The sequence below is a fragment of the Schistocerca americana genome, chromosome 3 (assembly GCF_021461395.2).
Source record: "Schistocerca americana isolate TAMUIC-IGC-003095 chromosome 3, iqSchAmer2.1, whole genome shotgun sequence".
Taxonomy (NCBI): domain Eukaryota; kingdom Metazoa; phylum Arthropoda; class Insecta; order Orthoptera; family Acrididae; genus Schistocerca; species Schistocerca americana.
This window is the reverse complement of record NC_060121.1, coordinates 49,923,724-49,944,517: the sequence shown is the minus strand read 5'-3', so window position 1 is coordinate 49,944,517 and position 20,794 is coordinate 49,923,724. Positions and strand designations below refer to the sequence as shown.

Here is a 20,794-nt window from a genome sequence, read left to right as displayed (position 1 = left end):
GTGGTGCCCCAGCTCACTGCCTTCTTGAGTGTGGACCTAAAACAATAGTACAGGCACAACACCCTCGCCCCTCTCTCAAGACCTTTTTTTCGTAGATTCCCCACATTGTTAGAGACGAATGCTGTGTTAGTTCAATCAACATGGGTACAGCCGCATCCATTACAAATCTTTGTGCGATCCTAGCTTAACGCAGCCCTCGGACTCATATTTGGAAAGACGAATAAAAAACAGGAAATTTGTAACTGAAGTTAGGCGATGACGATTATCTTGGTATGGGCATGTAATGTGAAGCTTACGCTCCGTCTCGAATGACTGTGTCGATGTGACGTCTAACCGTAATATTCCGTACTTTCCTCGTTCCTTCTTTTTGCTACACCATAATCGTTGTTGTTTTAGTGTTCGTAGAAATGTTGTGTATTTTATTTTCAATAAGTGTTTCACCAGGCTTCTCAGATCGTCTGATGTATGTCCCGCATCATGCACAGACACTTAACTATCGATTTTCGGCTTCATTGAAGCTTTCAATGTCAAGTGACACCACATAGTTATAAGTCTTCCGTAGATATCTTGTGTCAAGTACAGTTCTATAGATCTCATAATTAAATTTTCCTCGAGACATTTGAGTCTCATCTTTATGTACGATAATGATGTAAGCTGAAGAAATGAATTAAAATTTGTGCCATGGTCGGGACTTGAACATGGGTCTCTTTGCTTGTTAGATAAGAATGGTAGCCATTATATGGCCACAGCACCACAGCTAACATTGCTGCACGGACTACCGTGGCCCAATGCCCTCCCTGACACAAATTTCAGTTCACGTCTTCAGCTTATTTTGCCCTTCTTAGACTGCCACTTTCGCCCAGGCTCTCTGGCACTGGAGTAGCACCCCACCCCACATCGGGACTTCTCAGTACAGTTCACAAGTTTCGTGACGCTTGGCACCGCTGCCAGTCTTTACGAGACGACACTGAGTGGCACTGCAGTAGCCATTACTCAGTGAGCAGCGTATTATTTGACCTTGAGCTGTGGCCTTAATTTAAATTCATGTACATTGCTACAGATAAATACCACGTATGAATGTAATGAGCTTTCACAAAACCTCGTTACTTCCTTCCGTCATCAAAATCACAACAAGTGGTCAGAACGGAGCGCGAACTGCATGTGGTATCAGCATTACGGGATATCTTCTCGCCGAAGCATTGTGGTAACACATCTCGCCACGTGGCGTCAATAATGGTTTGTTGCCTGCGGTCGCCACTGACATGGCTCAAGAAAAGTTGGACAGACTATAGTTCATAATACCAGCATGCTGTAGTGTTGGAAGTACGATTCCTTATCTATATAAACGATTTGGGAGACAATCTGAGCAGCCGTCTTAGATTGTTTGCAGATGACGCTGTCCTTTATCGACTAATAAAGTCATAAGAAGACCAAAACCAGTTGCAAAACGATTTAAAAAAATATCTGAATGGTGCGAAAAGTGGCAGTTTGACCCTAAATAACGAAAAGTGTGAGGCCATCCACATAAGTACTAAAAGGAACTCGTTAAACCTCGGTTACACGATAAATCAGTCTAATCTAAAAGACGTAATTTCAACTAAATACCTAGGTATTACAATTACGAACAACTTAAATTGGAAAGAACACATAGAAAATGTTGTGGGGAATGCTAACCAAAGACTGCGTTTTATTGGCAGGACACTTAGAAAATGTAACAGACCTACTAAGGAGACTGCCTGTACTACACTTGTCCGTCCTTTTTCAGAATACTGCTGCGCTGTGTGGTCCTTACCAGATAGGACTGACGGAGTACATCGAAAAAGTTCAAAGAAAGGCAGCACGTTTTGTATTAACGCGAAATATGGGAGAGAGTCACAGAAATCATACAGGATTTGAGCTGGAAATCTCACGAAATTCGAATCACCAACTTTCTCCTCCGAATGCGAAAATATTTTGTTGACTCCGACGTACATAGGGAACTCGATCACCATGATAACATAAGGGAAATCGGAGCCTTACGGAAAGATATAGGTGTTCATTCTTTCCGCGCGCTATACGAGATTGAAATAATAGAGAATTGTGAAGGTGGTTCGATGAACCCTCTGCCGGGCACTTAAATGTGATTTGCAGAGTATCCATGTAGATGTAGATGTACGTCTAATTTTTTGTTTAGGACTAGACGTGATTCATATACCTGTGGTACAGGGAACGGGGGTGGACTCCGCTCCGCAATTCCTGTTGGCACTTACTGGCAAGTCAGCAAGTTATTTCATCGCCGCGGTGATGGCCGATGCGGGTGCTCAGCTTTACGTATGTTACGACTACTTCAGACTATGCTACGTGTATGGCAGTGACGTCTTCCGAAGAGTAGAGAAGCTGAGTCAAGTAGTAGTATACGGTACCAGCACCTTTGCGGCAACATGTGCGACCTGAAAAACAAAATATAATGTGGCTAGTGTGTTTCGTAACTGCTGTTTTCCAGTGTGTTTAACAATGAGTATTTAATGTAATTAAGATTGCCTTAAAGATAAATCCAGTGTAAATCTTTACTCAGCTTTGTAAATAGATTGATTTGCAGTGTAGCGATTTGAAATGTTTAAAGTCATCATTACTGTAATTTTATAAGAATCTTCCACTCGAACAGTTTGATCATTTCCATAAGTTTCTTCGTGTCTTTTGCCCCGCTTTCGACACGTGAAAAACCGTTGTCCAAAATGAAATACACAAAAACATTTACAGATCTAAACTAACTGATGAGCATTTGAAGTCGCTGTCGATGATTTCCATTAATAAACTTGATCCACATCCACGAACAATTATAAATGGAAAATTAAAATTACATAAATTTCATCAATTACAATTTCTATGCTTAATTTCGTTGTGTGAATTGAATTGTGTCAATTACGTACGGTAAATTTTCAGGAAATCTCATATAATTAATTACAGTTATGGATGTCAGGTAATGTGTATCTTAATTGGCCATAAAATAAAAACGACTGATTCTTGTATGTATTTTGTAACATTCATTTGCATTGTACATTTTACGCTGTTACTTCGCATAATAAGCGTGATTCGTTCTTGCATCTTAGTCGTAATTAAGAATCGTTAAGTGAAACACTTGTTTTCTGTAGGAATCCATGTGGAATAGGTCATTGCCTTATTGCCTTCCATTCCGAAAAAATGGGTACTGAAATAGATTTTTAGTATAGTACTGTAATTTTTAATTTATAGTAGAGTACATCATATTTTGGAAGAAAGATATCTAAACATACTTGTGTACGCCTGCTTCAAAATTTCTCGAAACAGAGACACAGCATATTCGTAGCGTGCATAGCTACTGCCTTATGGGCGTCTTTAATGAATTTGTGTTCGTTAACGATAACAAATCAGAGTGGGAGTTCATAAACAGATACTGGAAAGGAAAGGGTTACCACGCGTTTTCGAAGAAAAGATCTTCAAAATGGTCGCGGAAGCGCGAGCCCCAGTACACATCACACGTGTTGCGGCGCGAGGCGCATTGCGACCAGTACAACCGACTGAGCTTCTGTTTTTCAGAGCGGAAGTTTATAGGAGAACGCACAACTTAAGTCTTCGTTTATAGTGATCAAAGAGACGGGTCCAGGCCAGAAGGTGGTTTTTCAAATGGCTCTGAGCACTATGGGACTCAACATCTGTGGTCGTAAGTCCCCTAGAACTTAGAACTACTTAAACCTAACTAACCTAAGGACATCACACACATCCATGCCCGAGGTAGGATTCGAACCTGCGACCGTAGCAGTCGCGCGGTTCCTGACTGAGCGCCCAGAACCGCTAGACCACCACGGCCGGCGAAGGTGGTTTTTGAAATGGTTCTCAAAGACTGAAAAAAAAGAAAAAAATCAGTAAACAGGTCTATGTGAATCATCGTCCGTTACGCGAGTCACTCTCTTACATTTCTTCTACTCTTTGTGCGAGTCATTCGTTACGGTAGATGGTCGATAAACAAGCTTCGACTGTACCAAACAAACAAACAAAAAAATTACGGCGGACCGGATATCATACATGTCCGACTCGTTACCGGGAGCCGGATTGGTGGTGTTCGAGGGTCGGTGTAGGCTCGAGGGAAGTAGTTTGGAGTGGAGTCCCGTACTCTAAACGTCAGGAGACGGGGAAGGCAATAGGCGACCAGTGTTCCGTTTTTTACAGGATAAGCGCCGACGTTAAAAAGGAACAGCAGAGTTTCTGTGATTGTGAAACGGGATAACAAAAGAAAATGGCCCTTTTTCGCTTGGTCTAAAGTTTCTTGGATGCTTTGTTTACCTCTGTTTGACAAGGGTGGCTTGTCCTCTAAGTTGGTCATTACTCCTACTTGCTTCGTGTTACGTGTTCGATAACTGTTTTCGTCAGTTACAGTTGTCTCTTTGGTACGTCTCTCTGCTTCGGAAGATGTGTGGCGCAACAGAAAGTAATTTAATTTTGGATAATAAAATTCTGACTCGCATCCTTAATGCTGAACGTACCTTCGTTTGCCAAAACATAGCCCCCGCATGGGATACTGGCCTCTGACCCAGGGCTGTCTTCGGCAATGAGAAAAATCATGATCCGTCGGTTGGCTCTGAGCACTATGGGACTTAACATCTGAGGTCATCAGTCCCCTAGAACTTAGAACTGCTTAAACCTAACTAACCTAAGGACATCACACACATCCATGCCCGAGGCAGGATTCGAACCTGCGACCGTAGCGGTCTCGGGGTTCCAGACTGAAGCGCCTAGAACCGCACGGCCATAACGGCCGGCCATGATCCGTCGGTATACAAGGTGTATGATGTGTGCATGTCGATACAACACTTTTGTGTTAGGCTTTATGATGATAAGTTAGCTCATAGTTTGACAAGAGACATGGCCACAAGCTTTGGAGACGGCACTAAAAGTGAAAAGGACGTCCTGGATTTGTGTTAAATCTCTCAACTCGTATATAAAGTGCTTGGAAGAAACGAGCTGTTTCTGACGAACCAACAGTAAATATTTATCGTTATTTTACATTTCTGTACAAATGTTGTTAAGCGTCTATTATTTTTTATGAATTTAGTTTCTGTTTGTCGCAGTTATCTGTGGGTGGACGATAATAATGACAACCATGTTACTTCTTGGTTACCTGTGCAACAGTTTGCAATGGGAACAGTGTGTGTTTTTGATACGAAAGTTTTGTGATTATACGATATAAACTGTAGTGGTAAGTGTATGGTATGTGAGATGTCAAATCAGTGCCCCATTGTAAAAGAGACCTAATTCGTTGTATGCTTGTCGAGGCTGCAGCCGGATCATACAATCATCTTCACAAGATGTTTCAGCGGTCCGACTGGCCGCTGTTTTCAAGTGAGAACTCTGTGTATTAAATTTAACCGGAAGAAAGAGTCAGCAAACAGCGTTCTCACCTGTATATGGAGGCCAGATTGACCGCTGAAACAGTCTGTTAGGATGACTGCGGGTGGGACAAGATTATCAAGAATTAATACGCCAGGAAAGTTTAGATACTCACAGAAAAAGATCCGTGATGCCACATAAAAAAATTTCACAAGACAACTGTTATGATGTATAACGCCCGTTTGCCGACTTTTCCCTCGAAATTATTTTCTAGTATTTTCCCCTATTATCGTAAGATAAATAAATGATAATAAATGAAGTTTCAGTAACATCTTCTCTTAATAAACCAGTATGAAGCGTCATGATCGTGCGTCGTTCTTCTGAACATAATTACCCTTAAATAAGTGTCGTATGTGTAGAACGAATAACAAAAATTCTAAAAATAAAAAAGAAAGGCACTTCCTATTCTTCTGTAAATTTAAGAAATTACTATTTAACTTCCAACATTCCCTAACCGCATGATAATTGCTGCCACGCGACTGACACTGGTTTTTAACTTCTTGTGCTTTTGCCAAGTTGTCTCAGAAAAGTTCGTGTCGCATGTATAACTCTGCTGCATTATCTGAAAAGTTTCAGTCTCGTGAGACTTGTACAGGCGTTTTACCCTTTCAAAAATAGAGCGCCGTAGCAGCTAATAATTCCAAATTCAAAACATTATAATTTATGGTATTTTACTAAAAGTTCGTACATTCTCTTATGCTACAGAAACTTATTGTTCTCTTTTATTTCTTCCGCAGGAATAAAATGTCCTGTGTGTGCAAAGTTCGTCCTTCCGGATGACATAGAATGTCACCTGGTGATGTGCCTCACGAAGCCGCGGCTCAGTTACAACGGTAAGTGAAAATATTGCCTCATCTCATTTGTCGCCTGAGACTGGCACTCGAGCCCACACACACACACACACACACACACACACACACACACACACACACAGAGAGAGAGAGAGAGAGAGAAAGAAAGAAAGGGGGGGGGCTGCATTTCGTGAGTGTAGATGTGTGCGCTAAGTTTATTTATTTGTTTCTTTGCCATTCTGAGGAAACAGGCTAGTGAGATGGCAAACCGTTCATTTGTGCGGTGAAAGGTAAAGAGTACTACATGCCCTTCACGTCTATATCTGGTTCAGCCTGAAAAGAGTTAATGATTAAGCCAAGAGGACACACAACTCTGACTTAAACATTCATAACGATTTAAAAAATTATGTAATTTGTGCGAACAAGACCGCTTGACCCGTAAATACTAAGAGTACTGATATCGGCATCAAAACATGAATTTCCAGCAGCTAGTGCATATTGTTAAGAGGCTGTCTGCGAGGTCTGCTACTTCATGTGAACCGGGCAGTTGCAGGTTGTGTGTAACAATGTCGCTGGCATGAAAAACAAAGTCAAACTACGCGAGTCTTTTGGTAGGGAGAACGGTTGAAGTCTAACATATAGTCATTATTCTCTTTAGGGCAACATTTTAGCCTCCATATGATGTGATTACGGACAGAAATTTGAACCTTGGCCGTCCCAAGTACGAGTCGGTTGCCTCCAGCCACTGCGCTACCACGTATACAGCGAGTGACTGAGGACAATAAAGTTACAGTGGTGGGTGACTTTTCCATCCTGGACTTAAAGTTATCAGCAGATGACAATTAAGTTCATTTTAGAGGCTGGTAAAACCAGAGAAAATTTGGTTCATGCGCGCGTAATGTTTGGAGCGCAGGATAGCTTCAGTAAGTGGCGCACGGCTTCACCTTAATTCTAAAGGTCGTACAGCATTCTATCTCGAAAGATGCAATGATGGTTGTGTGCCTCCACAGGAAAAAGATTGGGCGCGAAACGTTAATTAGCAATCTACTGAAAGCAGTTGAGCAGTTGTTCAGTTTACAGTTTCAACAGAAGTTCGTGATACAATAAAAATTCATCATAGTGACAATCGACATCACGAATGATTTTACATAGGTGTGCTTAACTGCTATCAATAGCATAGTTATTCGTTATAGCTAAATTGTTCCATGTCCAAGAGTAAACAATTCTCATCTGTTTGCAAACCACGAATAACTGTGAAGAGTAAATTAAGCCAAAAGAAAGTATGTGACATTTCGGTGTATCTTGCCATTAAGTGCACCAGCAAGGGAAAGACATGTGTGTATATCACAGAACGGGGGTACGTTATTCTTATCAGACAGCTGCGATGTAAAATCGGTTTAGAGACAAGAAATATAATTGGAGGTAACCGCGATCATTAACTTACTTAATATCTCTTGCTTTCATGACCTAATTATCGAGCTTTAAGGCCCAGATTCAGATCAGATGTGTCCCCGGTAGCTGAGTGGTCAGCGCGAGAGAATGTCAATCCTAAGGGCCCGGGTTCGATTCCCGGCTTGGTTGGAGACTTTCTCCACTCAGGGACTGGGTGTTGTGTTGTCCTAATCATCATCATTTTATCTCCATCGACGCGCAAGTCGCCGAAGCGGCGTCATATCGAAAGACTTCCACCCGGCGAACGGTCTACATGACGGGAAGCCATAGTCACGTGACATTTATTTAGATCAGGTGTGCAACATATTCATATTTGTTGCTGTACTGCCACAAGAGGACGGGTGCACTTTAATGTATCGCCATGTGTGTTAGTTATTTAGCAAATTGTTTCTAAAGTGTAATTTATTTACTTACGGGCGCTATTTTTGTTAGGATCTGGCTGATCGGCTCCTTGCAGACACAGAATTTGAAGAAATTTTTGTACCCCAGAAATTGAATACTGTATATTTGGGCTAAGATCTTTGTGCTCTACACTATTGTACAGCACATACTGCATGCTGGTCGGTTTCTGGTGGAAGTGTTTGTACAAAATAATAACAAGAAATGATGGGTGACTGAAGCACAATGACATTGGAAATTGCTAGTTGGATCTTTTCACCAATACCGGCTATACTGGCGCATTAAGTCAGCAAGTAAGTAAGTAAATCCAACTTCCGAAGCATCCATACTCCGCAAGCCACCTGACGGTGTGTAGCGGAGGGCACCTTGAGTACTTCTATCGGTTCTCCCTTCTATTCCAATCTCTTACTGTTCGCGGAAAGAAGGACTGTCGATATGCCTCTATGTGGGCCCTAATCTCTCTGCTTTTATCCTCATGGTCTCTTCGCGAGATATACGTAGGAGGGAGCAATATACTGCTTGACTCTTCGGTGAAGGTATGTTCTCGAAACTTTAACAAAAGCCCGTACCGAGCTACTGAGCGTCTCTCCTGCAGAGTCTTCCACTGGAGTTTATCTATCATCTCCGTAACGCTTTCGCGATTACTAAATGGTCCTGTAACGAAGCGCGCTGCTCTCCGTTGTATCTTCTCCATCTCTTCTATCAACCCTATCTGGTACGGATCCCACACTGATGAGCAGTATTCAAGCAGTCGGCGAACAAGTGTACTGTAACCTACTACCTTTGTTTTCGGACTGCATTTCCTTAGGATTCTTCCAATGAATCTCAGTCTGGCATCTGCTTTACCGACGATTGATTTTGTATGGTCATTCCATTTTAAATCACTCGTAATGCCTACTCCCAGATAATTTATGGAATTAACTGCTTACAGTTGCTGACCTGCTATATTGTAGCTAAAAGATAAAGCATCTTTCTTTCTGTGTATTCGCAGCACATTACACTTGTGTACATTGACATTCAATTGCCATTCCCTTCACCATGCGTCAATTCCTTGCAGATCCTCTTGCATTTCAGTACAATTTTCCATTGTTACAAACTCTCGACATACTACAGCATCATCCGCAAAAAGCCTCAGTGAACTTCCGATGTTATCCACAAGGTCATTTATACATATTGTGAACAGCAACGGTCCTATGACACACCCCTGCGGCACACCTGAAATCACTCTTACTTCGGAAGACTTCTCTCCATTGAGAATGACATGCTGCGTTCTGTTATCTAGGAACTCCTCAATCCAATCACACAATTGGTCTGATAGTCCATATGCTCTTACTTTGTTCATTAAACGACTGTGGGGAACTGTATCGAACGCCTTGCGGAAGTCAAGAAACACGGCATCTACCTGTGAACCCGTGTCTATGGCCCTCTGAGTCTCGTGGACGAATAGCGCGAGCTGGGTTTCACATGACCGTCTTTTTCGAAACCCATGCTGATTCCTACAGAGTAGATTTCTAGTCTCCAGTAAAGTCATAATACGTGTTCCAAATTTCTACAACTGATCGACATTAGAGATATAGGCCTATAGTTCTGCACATCTGTTCGACGTCCGTTCTTGAAAACGGGGATGACCTGTGCCCTTTTCCAATCCTTTGGAACGCTACGCTCTTCTAGAGACCTACGGTACACCGCTGCATGAAGGGGGGCAAGTTCCTTCGCGTACTCTGTGTAAAATCTAACTGGTATCCCATCAGGTCCAGCGGCGTTCCTCTTTTGAGCGATTTTAATTGTTTTTCTATCCCTCTGTCATCTAGTTCGAGATCTACCATTTTGTCATCTGAGCGACAATCTAGAGAAGGAACTACAGTGCAGTCTTCCTCTGTGAAACAGCTTTGGAAAAAGACATTTAGTATTTCGGCCTTTAGTCTGTCATCCTGTGTTTCAGTACCATTTTGGTCGCAGAGTGTCTGGACATTTTCTTTTGATCCACCTACCGCTTTGACATAGGACCCGAGCGGTTCCAGGCGCTCCAGTCTGGAACCGCGCGACCGCTACGGTCGCAGGTTCGAATCCTGCCTCGGACATGGATGTGTGTGATGTCCTTATGTTGTTGTTGTTGTGGTCTTCAGTCCCGAGACTGGTTTGATGCAGCTCTCCATGCTGCTCTATCCTGTACAAGCTTCTTCATCTCCCAGTACTTACTACAACCTACATCCTTCTGAATCTGTTTAGTGTATTCATCTCTTGGTCGCCCTCTACGATTTTTACCCTCCACGCTGCCCTCCAATGCTAAATTTGTGATTCCTTGATGCCTCAGAAGATGTCCTACCAACCGGTCCCCCCTTCTTGTCAAGTTGTGCCACAAACTCCTCTTCTCCCCAATCCTATTCAATACCTTTTCATTAGTTATGTGATCTACCCATCTGATCTTCAGCATTCTTCTGTAGCACCACATTTCGAAAGCTTCTATTCTCTTCTTGTCCAAACTATTTATCGTCCATGTTTCGCTTCCATACATGGCTACACTCCATACAAATACTTTCAGAATCGACTTCCTGACACTTAAATCTATATTCGATGTTAACAAATTTCTCTTCTTCAGAAACGCTTTCCTTGCCATTGCCAGTCTACATTTTATATCCTCTCTACTTCGACCTAACTAACCTTAGGTTAGTTAGGTTTAAGTAGTTCTAAGTTCTAGGGGACTGATGACCTCAGATATAATGTCCCATAGTGCTCAGAGCCATTTGAACCATTTGACATAAGACCAAAATTTCTTAGGATTTTCTGCCAAGTCAGTACATAGAACTTTACTTTCGAATTCATTGAACGCCTCTCGCATAGCCTTCCTCACACTACATTTCGCGTCGTGTAATTTTTGTTTGTCTGCAAGGCTTTGGCTATGTTTATGTTTACTGTGAAGTTCCCTTTGATTCCGTAGCGGTTTTCTAACTCGGTTGTTGTGCCACGGTGGCTCTTTTCTATCTCTTACGATCTTGCTTGGCACATACTCATCTAATTCATATATTACGATGGTTTTGAACTTTGTCCACAGATCCTGAACACTATTTGTACTTGAGATAAAACTTTTGTGTTGAGCCGTCAGGTACTCTGAAATCTGTTTTTTGTCACTTTTGCTAAACAGAAAAATCTTTCTACCTTTTTTTAATATTTCTATTTATGGCCGAAATCACCGATGCTGTAATCGCTTTATGATCGCTGATTCCCTGTTTCTAATAGTTCGGGTGTGTTTGTCACCAGAAGGTTTAACATGTTATCGCCACGAGTCGGTTCTCTGTTTAACTGCTCAAGGTAGTTTTCAGATATTGCACTTAAAAAAATTTCTGTGGATTCTTTGTCCCTGCCACCCGTTATAAACGTTTGAGTCTCCCAGTCTATATCTGGTAAATTAAAATCTCCACCCAAAACTATAACATGGTCGGGAAATCTATTCGAAATATTTTCCAAATTTTCCTTCAGGTGTTCTGCCACAACAGCTGTTGAGCCAGGGGGCCTATAGAGACATCCAACTACCATGTTTGAGCCAGCTTTAATCGTGACCTTCACCCAAATTATTTCACATTTCGGATCTGCCAAATAACTAGCACACAAAGCGATACATTCACGTGTGAGCAGTCATCTTGGTGTGGTGAAGCCACCTCCATCGCCCAACATCACCCTACAAGTAAGAAAATATAAACTCTTGCATGTTTCACCTGAAGATGAGCCTGAAGTGGTTATAATATTAGTTCACGGAAGTAGAGAAATCATTACATATGTCTACATGTACGTGATTACTCTGCTGTTCACAATAAAGTGCCCGGCAGAGGGTTCAATATAATATGAATTTCTCTCTCCCTTTCTCTCTCTCTATGTTTTCCTCATTTCATCCTAAACTATTCCCTCGATTTCAACCAAACTTGGTACGCGTAACATTTATTGTCTGGAAAAAATGCTGTTGGGATAAGAACCATCTAGACCACCTAGCTCGAATTTGGTTGGGGGTGATGTAGTAGTTGTATAGAGAGGGGGAGAAGATGGAAAGAGATGAAGGGGGTGGCGGAAGAGGGAATGACCACAGGGAGAGAGGGGAGGAGTGTTTTGTGTGTGTTTAAGAAGTGAATGGTCGCAACTGACTGTACTTTTATTTCGTTTAATGTATCCTACAGTCACGGGGTTCTGCATCATCCATAGTGTGTTAGTTTAAGTTCAGACATAGTCTTATTATTTTTTGCTGCACTCACAGACAATTTGACCAAACGGGCGGCGATTGAAAAACGTCTGGAATCGATATTTAGTTTGTGATAAAGCCCGGTGCTGTAAGTATTGTATGTCTCCCTGTCACAAAGGATGACGGGAAGCCTGATTCCAACATGTGTGCATCTGTCGTTATGTTAAGTGTTTCGGAAGTGTCTGGTTTATTGGTATAATGTTTTGCTGAAAGAAATAAGGTTCGAGCATAATGTCTAGTCGACGTCAAAACAATTGGAGACGAAGTACCAGCTCAGTTGGAGAAAAGGTAAGATGGCAGCCGTGACTTGTCCGGTGTAGTTAAATGCGACCACCGAAAGCCGTGATCAGCGAGGCCGCATGGGTGCTTGAACCGCGGCCCTCCCGGATGCTTCACAACGCAGCATCGTGCTCGGGAACTACCGGTGTCATATCGGCGTGATGTTCTCCTCAATGCTGTCTTCTTCTATGTCCAATCATCCATCTTATGCGTCCATTTTTGATGACTCCCTTGACGCCCTGTACGGAATAAGCGCCACGTCTTTGTTGCCTCCCGAATACTGCTTGGGAAGCTTAACCTTACATTACCTGTCAGTTACCCGATGGGTGAGAGCCGTTCTTCATCGCCTTGGCTTCGTGCAGAGGTCGACTTTCATCTTGGACTTAGTTCGCTTCCCAAAAACACTACTCTAGATGCGACCTACATTTAAGTTTCTCGAACTTTGCACCCAAATTGGTAACACCTTCGTTTTCACTGATGGCTCTTAAGACCGACCGTTGTGTAGGATGCGATTTTGTCATTGTCAACAAACATTTTAGATACCGGCTTCTAGAACAGTGCTGGATTTGTACTGCAGAGCTGTCCACCCTCTATCAGGACACCCTGTACATCGTCGTCACAGGCTTCTCAACTGTGTATTATGCTCAGATTCATTTAGTGTCCTCCAGAGCTTCCGTGTGCTGATCACTTACCACCCCTTAGTACAACGAATCCTAGATTGCCTCTACTCGCTCGCTGATGATGATGGAGCCAACGTGATGTTATGTGGGTCCCTGCTTACGTCGGAATGTCGGCGAATGAGACTGCCGAGGCTGCAGTCAGACTACGTAGGCCTTTTAGCTATTCTGTCTCTTCAGACGATCCCTGTGTCCGCATACATAGGAACATTGTGTCACTCTGGCATGAACACTGGTCTTGTCTATATGGGAACAAACCCCGGGAAATTAAACGCCTCCCAACGGCTTGGACGACTTCCTGTCGCCTCTCGTCGCGAGTGGGTACTTCTAGCTACGCTTCGTATTTGGCACTGTCGTTTCAGCTACCGTTATTTAAATGGAGACTCCGCATCCCTCTGTGCTCTACAACCAACCACTGACAAGGCGCCGTTTTCTGACCCAATGCCGATTTCATAACCGTTTATGTTTTAATGTATGTTTGCCATGTGAATTGTCAGATATTTTAGCAGATACAGCACGCGTTGTAGAATACGTTTTAATTCATGTTCGTCGTAGTAATATGGCGAAGGAAATTTAATTTTCAGCTGTTTGAGCAACCTGCTCGAATAGGAGTGATTGCTTTTAGCTATCCCTCTGCTCCAGTCGATTGGGCTCTCGAGTATTATCGACTTCAAATCCATTCGGTAATTGACCATTTCAAGTTATGACTCGGGTGCTTATGACCTCAGCTGCTTTGCGCCCTAAAGCAACAGCGAACAAACAACCGTGCTCGGCTCCAACGTACTGGACAATGTTTTCACCGGTTTACGTTGACTCTTTTCTTTCTACTTTTTTCTGTTACGCATGCATACTGTTGTGATGTCAGTGTTGAAATGTTTAAATTAACGTGTTCGAATTAACATACGGAATTTGCTACTGGCGTTAGCGTGGCTCTAGGGTAAAATATTAACTCGACATTCGCAATGACACCTGTGGGTCGTAATAAAGTATATGTACGAATTGTGAACATGAGGAGGGATCTGTAAAGTCATCTCAGCAGTACGTAATAAGGTGGAGGCTGTGCGGGATATGTCAGGAAAAGTACCACTATTGGGGTGATGGTACTCGCAGGGGACTGAAATCGAAAGGGGACAGGGAAACATCTGGTGTGTTTTTAACAGCTGCCACGAGGGGCGCGTGAAGGTGCTCGACCGTCGGTGTCGTTACGTTGTCGCTAACGAAGCCTGAGAGAGATCCGCCCACGTTCTTTACGGGCACGGCAGGAACTATATGGCAGCTTGCAAATTGACGCGTCGAATGTTGGAGCGATCCTTTCAGCATGGAAGTCGATACAGATAACTCGCGCAGGCCACAGAGTGACTTTGTATTAGGGTCGGCTCTGCGAAACGACCAAGTTTAGAGCGGCAATAAAGCTGATGTCGGCGTAACGAACAGGAAGGCCAATTACGACGCTGTCTTGCAGTAAAGTTCAGTTGCAAGGCCCCTGCCGCCATTGGGCGGAACCTCTGCAGAGCCGTGATTCGCTGTTCATCTTTGCCGGGACCCATTTACTTACTGCTGAAGGTAAGATGTAAATGCCGAGTTGTGGATCGTTCCAATAATCATTGAAGGGATGTTTATTCAGTCGGGCTGTTTTCTTAAAAGATGCGTACTGTATTTGTGAAGACTCTTTATATCTGTTGATAATCTCTCAGCCAAATGTAAAATTATGAGGAAAGTAGTTCCTTTTCTGGAATCAACTCTGCTGCTCTGTTCGCATTTACTTTTCTGATAAAGTATTAATATTGAGAAGGGGCAGTACAATAAATTCATAAAAATTTCTCTATTGAAAAATTAAATCTTTCGCACCGTCTCATAACACTGCGTGAATCTTTTTAATTATAATTGGCAATATTCCCACTCTTATCTGACAGATGGAACACAATTAGGTGACGTGAGTCTTACAAATGTCTGATCATCACACAAGTAGTTCATTTTATTGTCAGGTTTGACTGGCAGTATTTGCAAACGAGCTTTTTTTTTTTCACTGTCAGATGCTTAAATAGTATATTCAGGTTGATGGATAGTCTTGATTACTCCGAGGTCGGAACGTCTGTTTTCAATGAATCCGATTGCTTTGTGAGAGAATGCAGAGTTCGAATACAAGCATTTTGTCAATTTACGATCCGACTATAATATAATAAAATCCTCATTAGTTAGACGTTGTACATAGAAACATATGAGTTTTTATATTTAAAAAATAAGTTTTGCCATCGGTTTGCTTTTCTTTTCGAGGTACAAGTACTTCTTCGAAGCTCCCAACAGTCCTTTGAGTATCTGTTGTAATAAAAAAAATGTTGTGTTTTCCATCATTTCTGTTCCTGATTGTGTACTCGTAATCCAACGTATAACATTTGGAAAGAATACGCAGACAGTATAAGTTTCCTGTCTGAAAAATTTACGCCGTAAAAATTCGGTTTGTTTTTCCTTGTAATTATGGAAGTAGTGAGTTTACATTTTACAAGAAACTATCGCAAGTCTTAAGTACTGAAAGGATGCCGCAGGCTACACACCGCACACGCACGCGGAGCGCACACACCTCAGCGAGGCGCAAACGCAAACTAACGCTTTCTGTGTATACCTGAAGAGGTGTTGACCTCGGACCCTTGTCTGTCGCTCATCAGAGGTCACGTTCGCTCGAGAATTGTATAATTACGGGATGACTTCGAGTAATTTTCTTAACATAATTCAAACTCCAAGACGTTTGTTGTCTGGTAGCTTTTTACAAAAATTTCTCGACGCGTGGTGTTTTACAATATTCATCCAGCGGCTTTGTTGCTCAAATTACATACCGGGATGATTATATATCTTACAAAAATTTGGTCGATTCGTCATAGATACGCTAGCAAGATCGTTCCCAGCGAGAGTCGGGGGCGAATAGTTGCCCAGACAGGCAGACGTATCAGATCAGTATAACTTTGAAGAAAACTGGAACACGTCATGAAAATTGACTTTATATACGCAGCGTGTCACAAAACGATACCGACATACTTCGAGTGGTTGCAGGGGGTGTCTCGAGGAACTAATTAAGGATGGGAACCCATGTCCGCAAACTTCGTGCAACGACGCTGCAGAGTATCGAATCTACAGGCGCCGGCGCCTGGCGTACGGGCCCCCGAGCTTTCCGCAGCAGACGCTGGTTGGTTGGTTGATTTGGGGGAGGGAACCAAACGGCGGGGTCATCGGTCCCATCGGATTAGGGAAGGAAGCCGGCGTGCCTTTCCAAAGGAACCATCTCGGTATTTGCCTGAACCGATTTAGGGAAATCAGTGAAAACCTAAATCAGGCTGGCCAGACACAGGTTTGAACAGTCGTCTCCAGTGTGCTAACCACTGCGCCACCTCGCACGGTAGGCAGTAAACGTTATAGTTGTACGCAGTCGAAAGTATCACAATTGACGTGTGTTGTTAGTCGTTCAGCGATCGCGACAGATTGCTACCATCGCCGTTGGAGAAGATGGACCTAGCTGCAGCACTGACACGCCTTGTCTCATATGAACGCGACGCTCTGCTGCCTCGGCGGAAGACGGCTTCGGACACGATTATCCATCGGCAGTTTATTTTTCTCAGGCAACCCTCTAAATCTCCAATATTTTTCGGTATGCACGGTGCAACAGAAAGATACCGACAGTGTCGGAATGACAGGAGCTAACGTCTGCCTACGCGGCAGCTGTCGCCGTCTACTCCACTGGAGTTTGCGGTAATCAGTTACGTTCGATGAAATTTTCGAGAATTCGGCGCTTTTATTCTGTTTAAAGGAAAGGACATAAGAACACAAAGGAAAGAGCAGGAAACATAAGAGTATCCACTGTGACAGACGACCGAAAACAACTTTCAAGGAGTGAACATTACAATTTATTCTCTTGTTGCAAGAAGTTAAATTACAGAAGGTGTTGAACATGCTTAGCTCCAACGTTACAGCATGCGTAACATTTGTGCAGCGTTGAATGACGTACTCGCTTAGAGATACGAGGAATTTTGCGAACATCTTCACACTTGCATGCATCCTTGCAACCGACTCCACTGGGGTTTCATACACCACGGTCTTCAGAAGACCCCACAAGCATAAGTCCAGCGGGCGACCAAGTTACACGGCCACCTCGACAAATCCAGTGGTCTCCGAACATCTGTCCAGTCTGGGGTCTGGCAGGTAGGCTGAAGTGCGTGGATGCCCGATCGTGCTGGAACCACAGACCTCGATGAGCAACGAGTGGCAACCCCTCACTTCCGGCAGCACTTCTCGACCGAATGTTGCACAGCTATCGCCTGCGAATCGAGGAGAAACTATGTGGGAGACAATAAAGCAGTTGTCTACCATGGCAGTCCATAACTTCATGTTAAACTTTTCTTGATGACGCCGTTCGTCGTCGGCGTGGGTGTTCTCTTCCGCCCAAGTATGGCAGCTCGGAGCGTTGAACACACACTAACGGTTGAAGATCTAGTCCGCGAGCAAAACTTATGCAGCCTAATACAGCTGCGCGGCCCAACGTTGCAAAAACCACCGCCCGAACACTGAACTGATGCCTTCCCTTGCCATGCATCGCCACACACCCGCAATGTGGTTGCTTTTTAACGTGTGCTTGCAGATGGGTCCCAGTCGAATTCCCCTCTAATAACTCTTCTTCAGATCGTAGCAACCGTACGCTTCTCACGCGACCTCCGCCGTTCCAACGTCCTTGGAAAGCACTTGTTTTACACTCTAGACGGTGATGAATAGTTGCAAACATACCGTACAGTAGTGTGGCTGGCGCCAGTTTCGATATCTTTGCCCGTACACGCGTAAAACTGCGTGGCCAGGCTCCTTCTTGCATTACCGCAAACGAAATGCAGCTCACACTGCTCGAACGAAGCGAAGTTCTCCCTGATGCGGCGCGACAGCACAAGACAAAGTACGAATGAGCGATGTGTTCGTCATTCCACTTTGCCGCCAGTGCTCATAGCGGTTTCGACAGCTTTGTTGAGACAGGCGTTGACGCGTTCAGCCCTAGTTAACGCCCGGCATCCTGTTAGGCCGGTATTACACTATCAAATTTCTTTGTCAAAGATTTGATCAAAGATGTGATCCAATATTCCGTCCAATATATTTGACAAAGATCTTTGACGTAGCGCTAGAAGGGGTATTACACTGTCATCAAATTTTTCGTCAAAGTTCAAGATGGCTGACAACAACTTGTTATTTAACCGCAGCAGTTTTGCGTACTCCAGTTGCATTGTGTGCACATGCGGAAAAGAAGTGGGGGGGAAAAATGGAACCATACATACGAGGTTGACAGTCTTAAAAGTCCTGGGATTACAACTGGATAATAAATTCAGTTGGGAGGAGCACACCACAGAACTGCAGAAAGGCCTTAACAAATCTGTATTTGCAATTCGAGTGTTAGCAGACATAGGCAACATAAAAATGAAAAAGCTTGCATACTTTCGTTCCATAATGTCATATGGGATAATATTTTGGGGGTAAATTTTGAAGTCAAACAAAAGTTTTCAAGGTCCAAAAGCGTGTAATACGTATAATTTGTGGATTAAATTCACGGACCTCCTGCAGAAACCTCTTCAAAGAACTGGGTATACTAACTACTGCCCCTCAGTATATTTACTTCTTAATGAAATTTGTCGTAAATAATATATCTCTTTTTCCAACAAACAACTCAGTTCATACATACAATACCAGGAACAAAAATGATCTGCACAAGGACTTAAAAGCGCTTACTTTAGTTCAAAAAGGGGTCCACTACTCAGGAACACTCATCTTCAATAATTTGCCAGCAAACATAAAAAATTTAGTTAGAAATAAAGATCAGTTTAAAAGGAGCCTGAAAGACTTACTACTGACCAACTCCTTCTACTCCATTGGCGAAATTTTTAATAGAAACAAATGATGTATTGTATTTATTCATACTATTAGTACTGTTATTTCAGCTTTAAAAAATCGACATGTTCCACATCCACGAGGATCTCCTCAGCACGGACCTATGGAACGAAAAAACTAATCTAATCTGGCTGAAGCCGTGGGTTTTACGACGACACGATAAAAGGATTCAACAAAACTTGTTACGTGAGCTTACAGTGGAAGACGTCAAGTCGTACATCAATTACTTAAGAATGGATGAGCATACATTTCTGTATGTGCTCATATCACAAAGCGCAATATTCACTTAAGAACTGCTACATCTTCAGAAGACAGGCTCACTATAACACTCCGATTCCTTGCTGCAGGAGAGGGTTAGGTTAGGTTAGGTTAGGTTAGGTTAGGTTAGGTCAGGTCAGGTCAGGTTAGGTTAGGTCTCCAATCTTCTTAATCTATTTTTGTATTCAGGGTGCCTCACGTTGTAAAGCGCCTCATCAGCTTCAGACATCTCTATTAATTTTGTAGTTGTCGGCACACACCAATTGTATTTACCGGCAATGGTTATAAAAACACAACAGACGACAGAACGCTGCAGCGATGCTAGCACTCCATGTGGTAACATGTCACATTGCAGTGAACAGAAGACAAGCGGTTTCTTTGATCAAATATACAGCGAGGCCCTAGATTTGATCAAATATTGGACGACATTTGACAAAGTCCCTATTACACTATCAAATATCTTTGACAAAGATATTGGACAAAGATATTGGACAAAGAAATTTGATAGTGTAATACCGGCCTTAGGCATATTGTGAGACGTTGCGTCTGCGGCGCATCAGCGGGCAAAGTCACGTCTGTTGAAGAAGGCATGGACTGGCGGCAGGCGCCGCTCTTCAGTATCGTTGGATCACGTTTCCGGACACAGGCTCCTATCCTCAGTTTGTTCCTCAAGACACCTTCTTCAATCCCTCGAAGTCTGTCGGTGTTGTTGTGCAACAACCTCTATATATGACGCCAAAGTTGGTGACACGCTGTAACAAAGCAACTTCGTCAACATGGTCGTTTCTCTACATCCAGCACAACCAAAAACACCACTAGAATTACAAACAACAGACAAAAATAAAAAGTTAATCTCAAATGATGTTTTATGCAGGGGCTGGAAATGAAATTATTGAGCCAATCTGTTTGTATAAAGACTAACAGTAATCTCCAGTATCCTACAGTTCTTTTTTTTTTTTTTTTTGTACTTTGTCGGTTAGAAATTCGCTGACTCTCAATAATTTCATTTCCAAATGCTGTATAAAATCTTTCTTTTTTTTTTCCAAAGTAACTTATTATTTCTGTTACTTGTTTGTATTCTGGTTGTATTTTTGATTATGTTGGATGTATGATTAGATCCATTATAAATGGTTTCTGAAAGCCTGCGACTTGTGAAAACAATGGATTTGTTTATAAATAAATCTTCCGCTACCAGTCACGATTTTTCTTTATTTTACTTTTCGTATGACGCGTCTGGCGAAATGATTCCCATTTTCAAGTGCGTGTTTTTGTGTGTATTAAACCATTTCTATTGATGTTGTCAATGTGTGTGAGTCTGCTTAATTTCGTTGACTTTTACTGCAATATATAAGAAACAAACGACTCTTCAGTTGGGTATCGATTCTTCTTGTGAAGTTAGT

At 42.8% G+C, this 20,794-nt stretch overlaps 1 protein-coding gene across 3 annotated transcripts in view; it reads left to right on the top strand.

Annotated features, from left to right (window-relative positions):
- The window catches only part of LOC124605375 (E3 ubiquitin-protein ligase ZNRF2), a 683,705-nt gene that overhangs the window by 569,843 nt on the left and 93,068 nt on the right, over nt 1-20,794 (top strand). For all 3 annotated transcript variants that reach the window (XM_047137010.1, XM_047137008.1, XM_047137007.1), the window contains one exon: nt 6,141-6,236. In XM_047137010.1, coding sequence (XP_046992966.1) covers nt 6,141-6,236 — 96 coding nt within the window. The remainder of the gene's footprint in view (nt 1-6,140; nt 6,237-20,794) is intronic.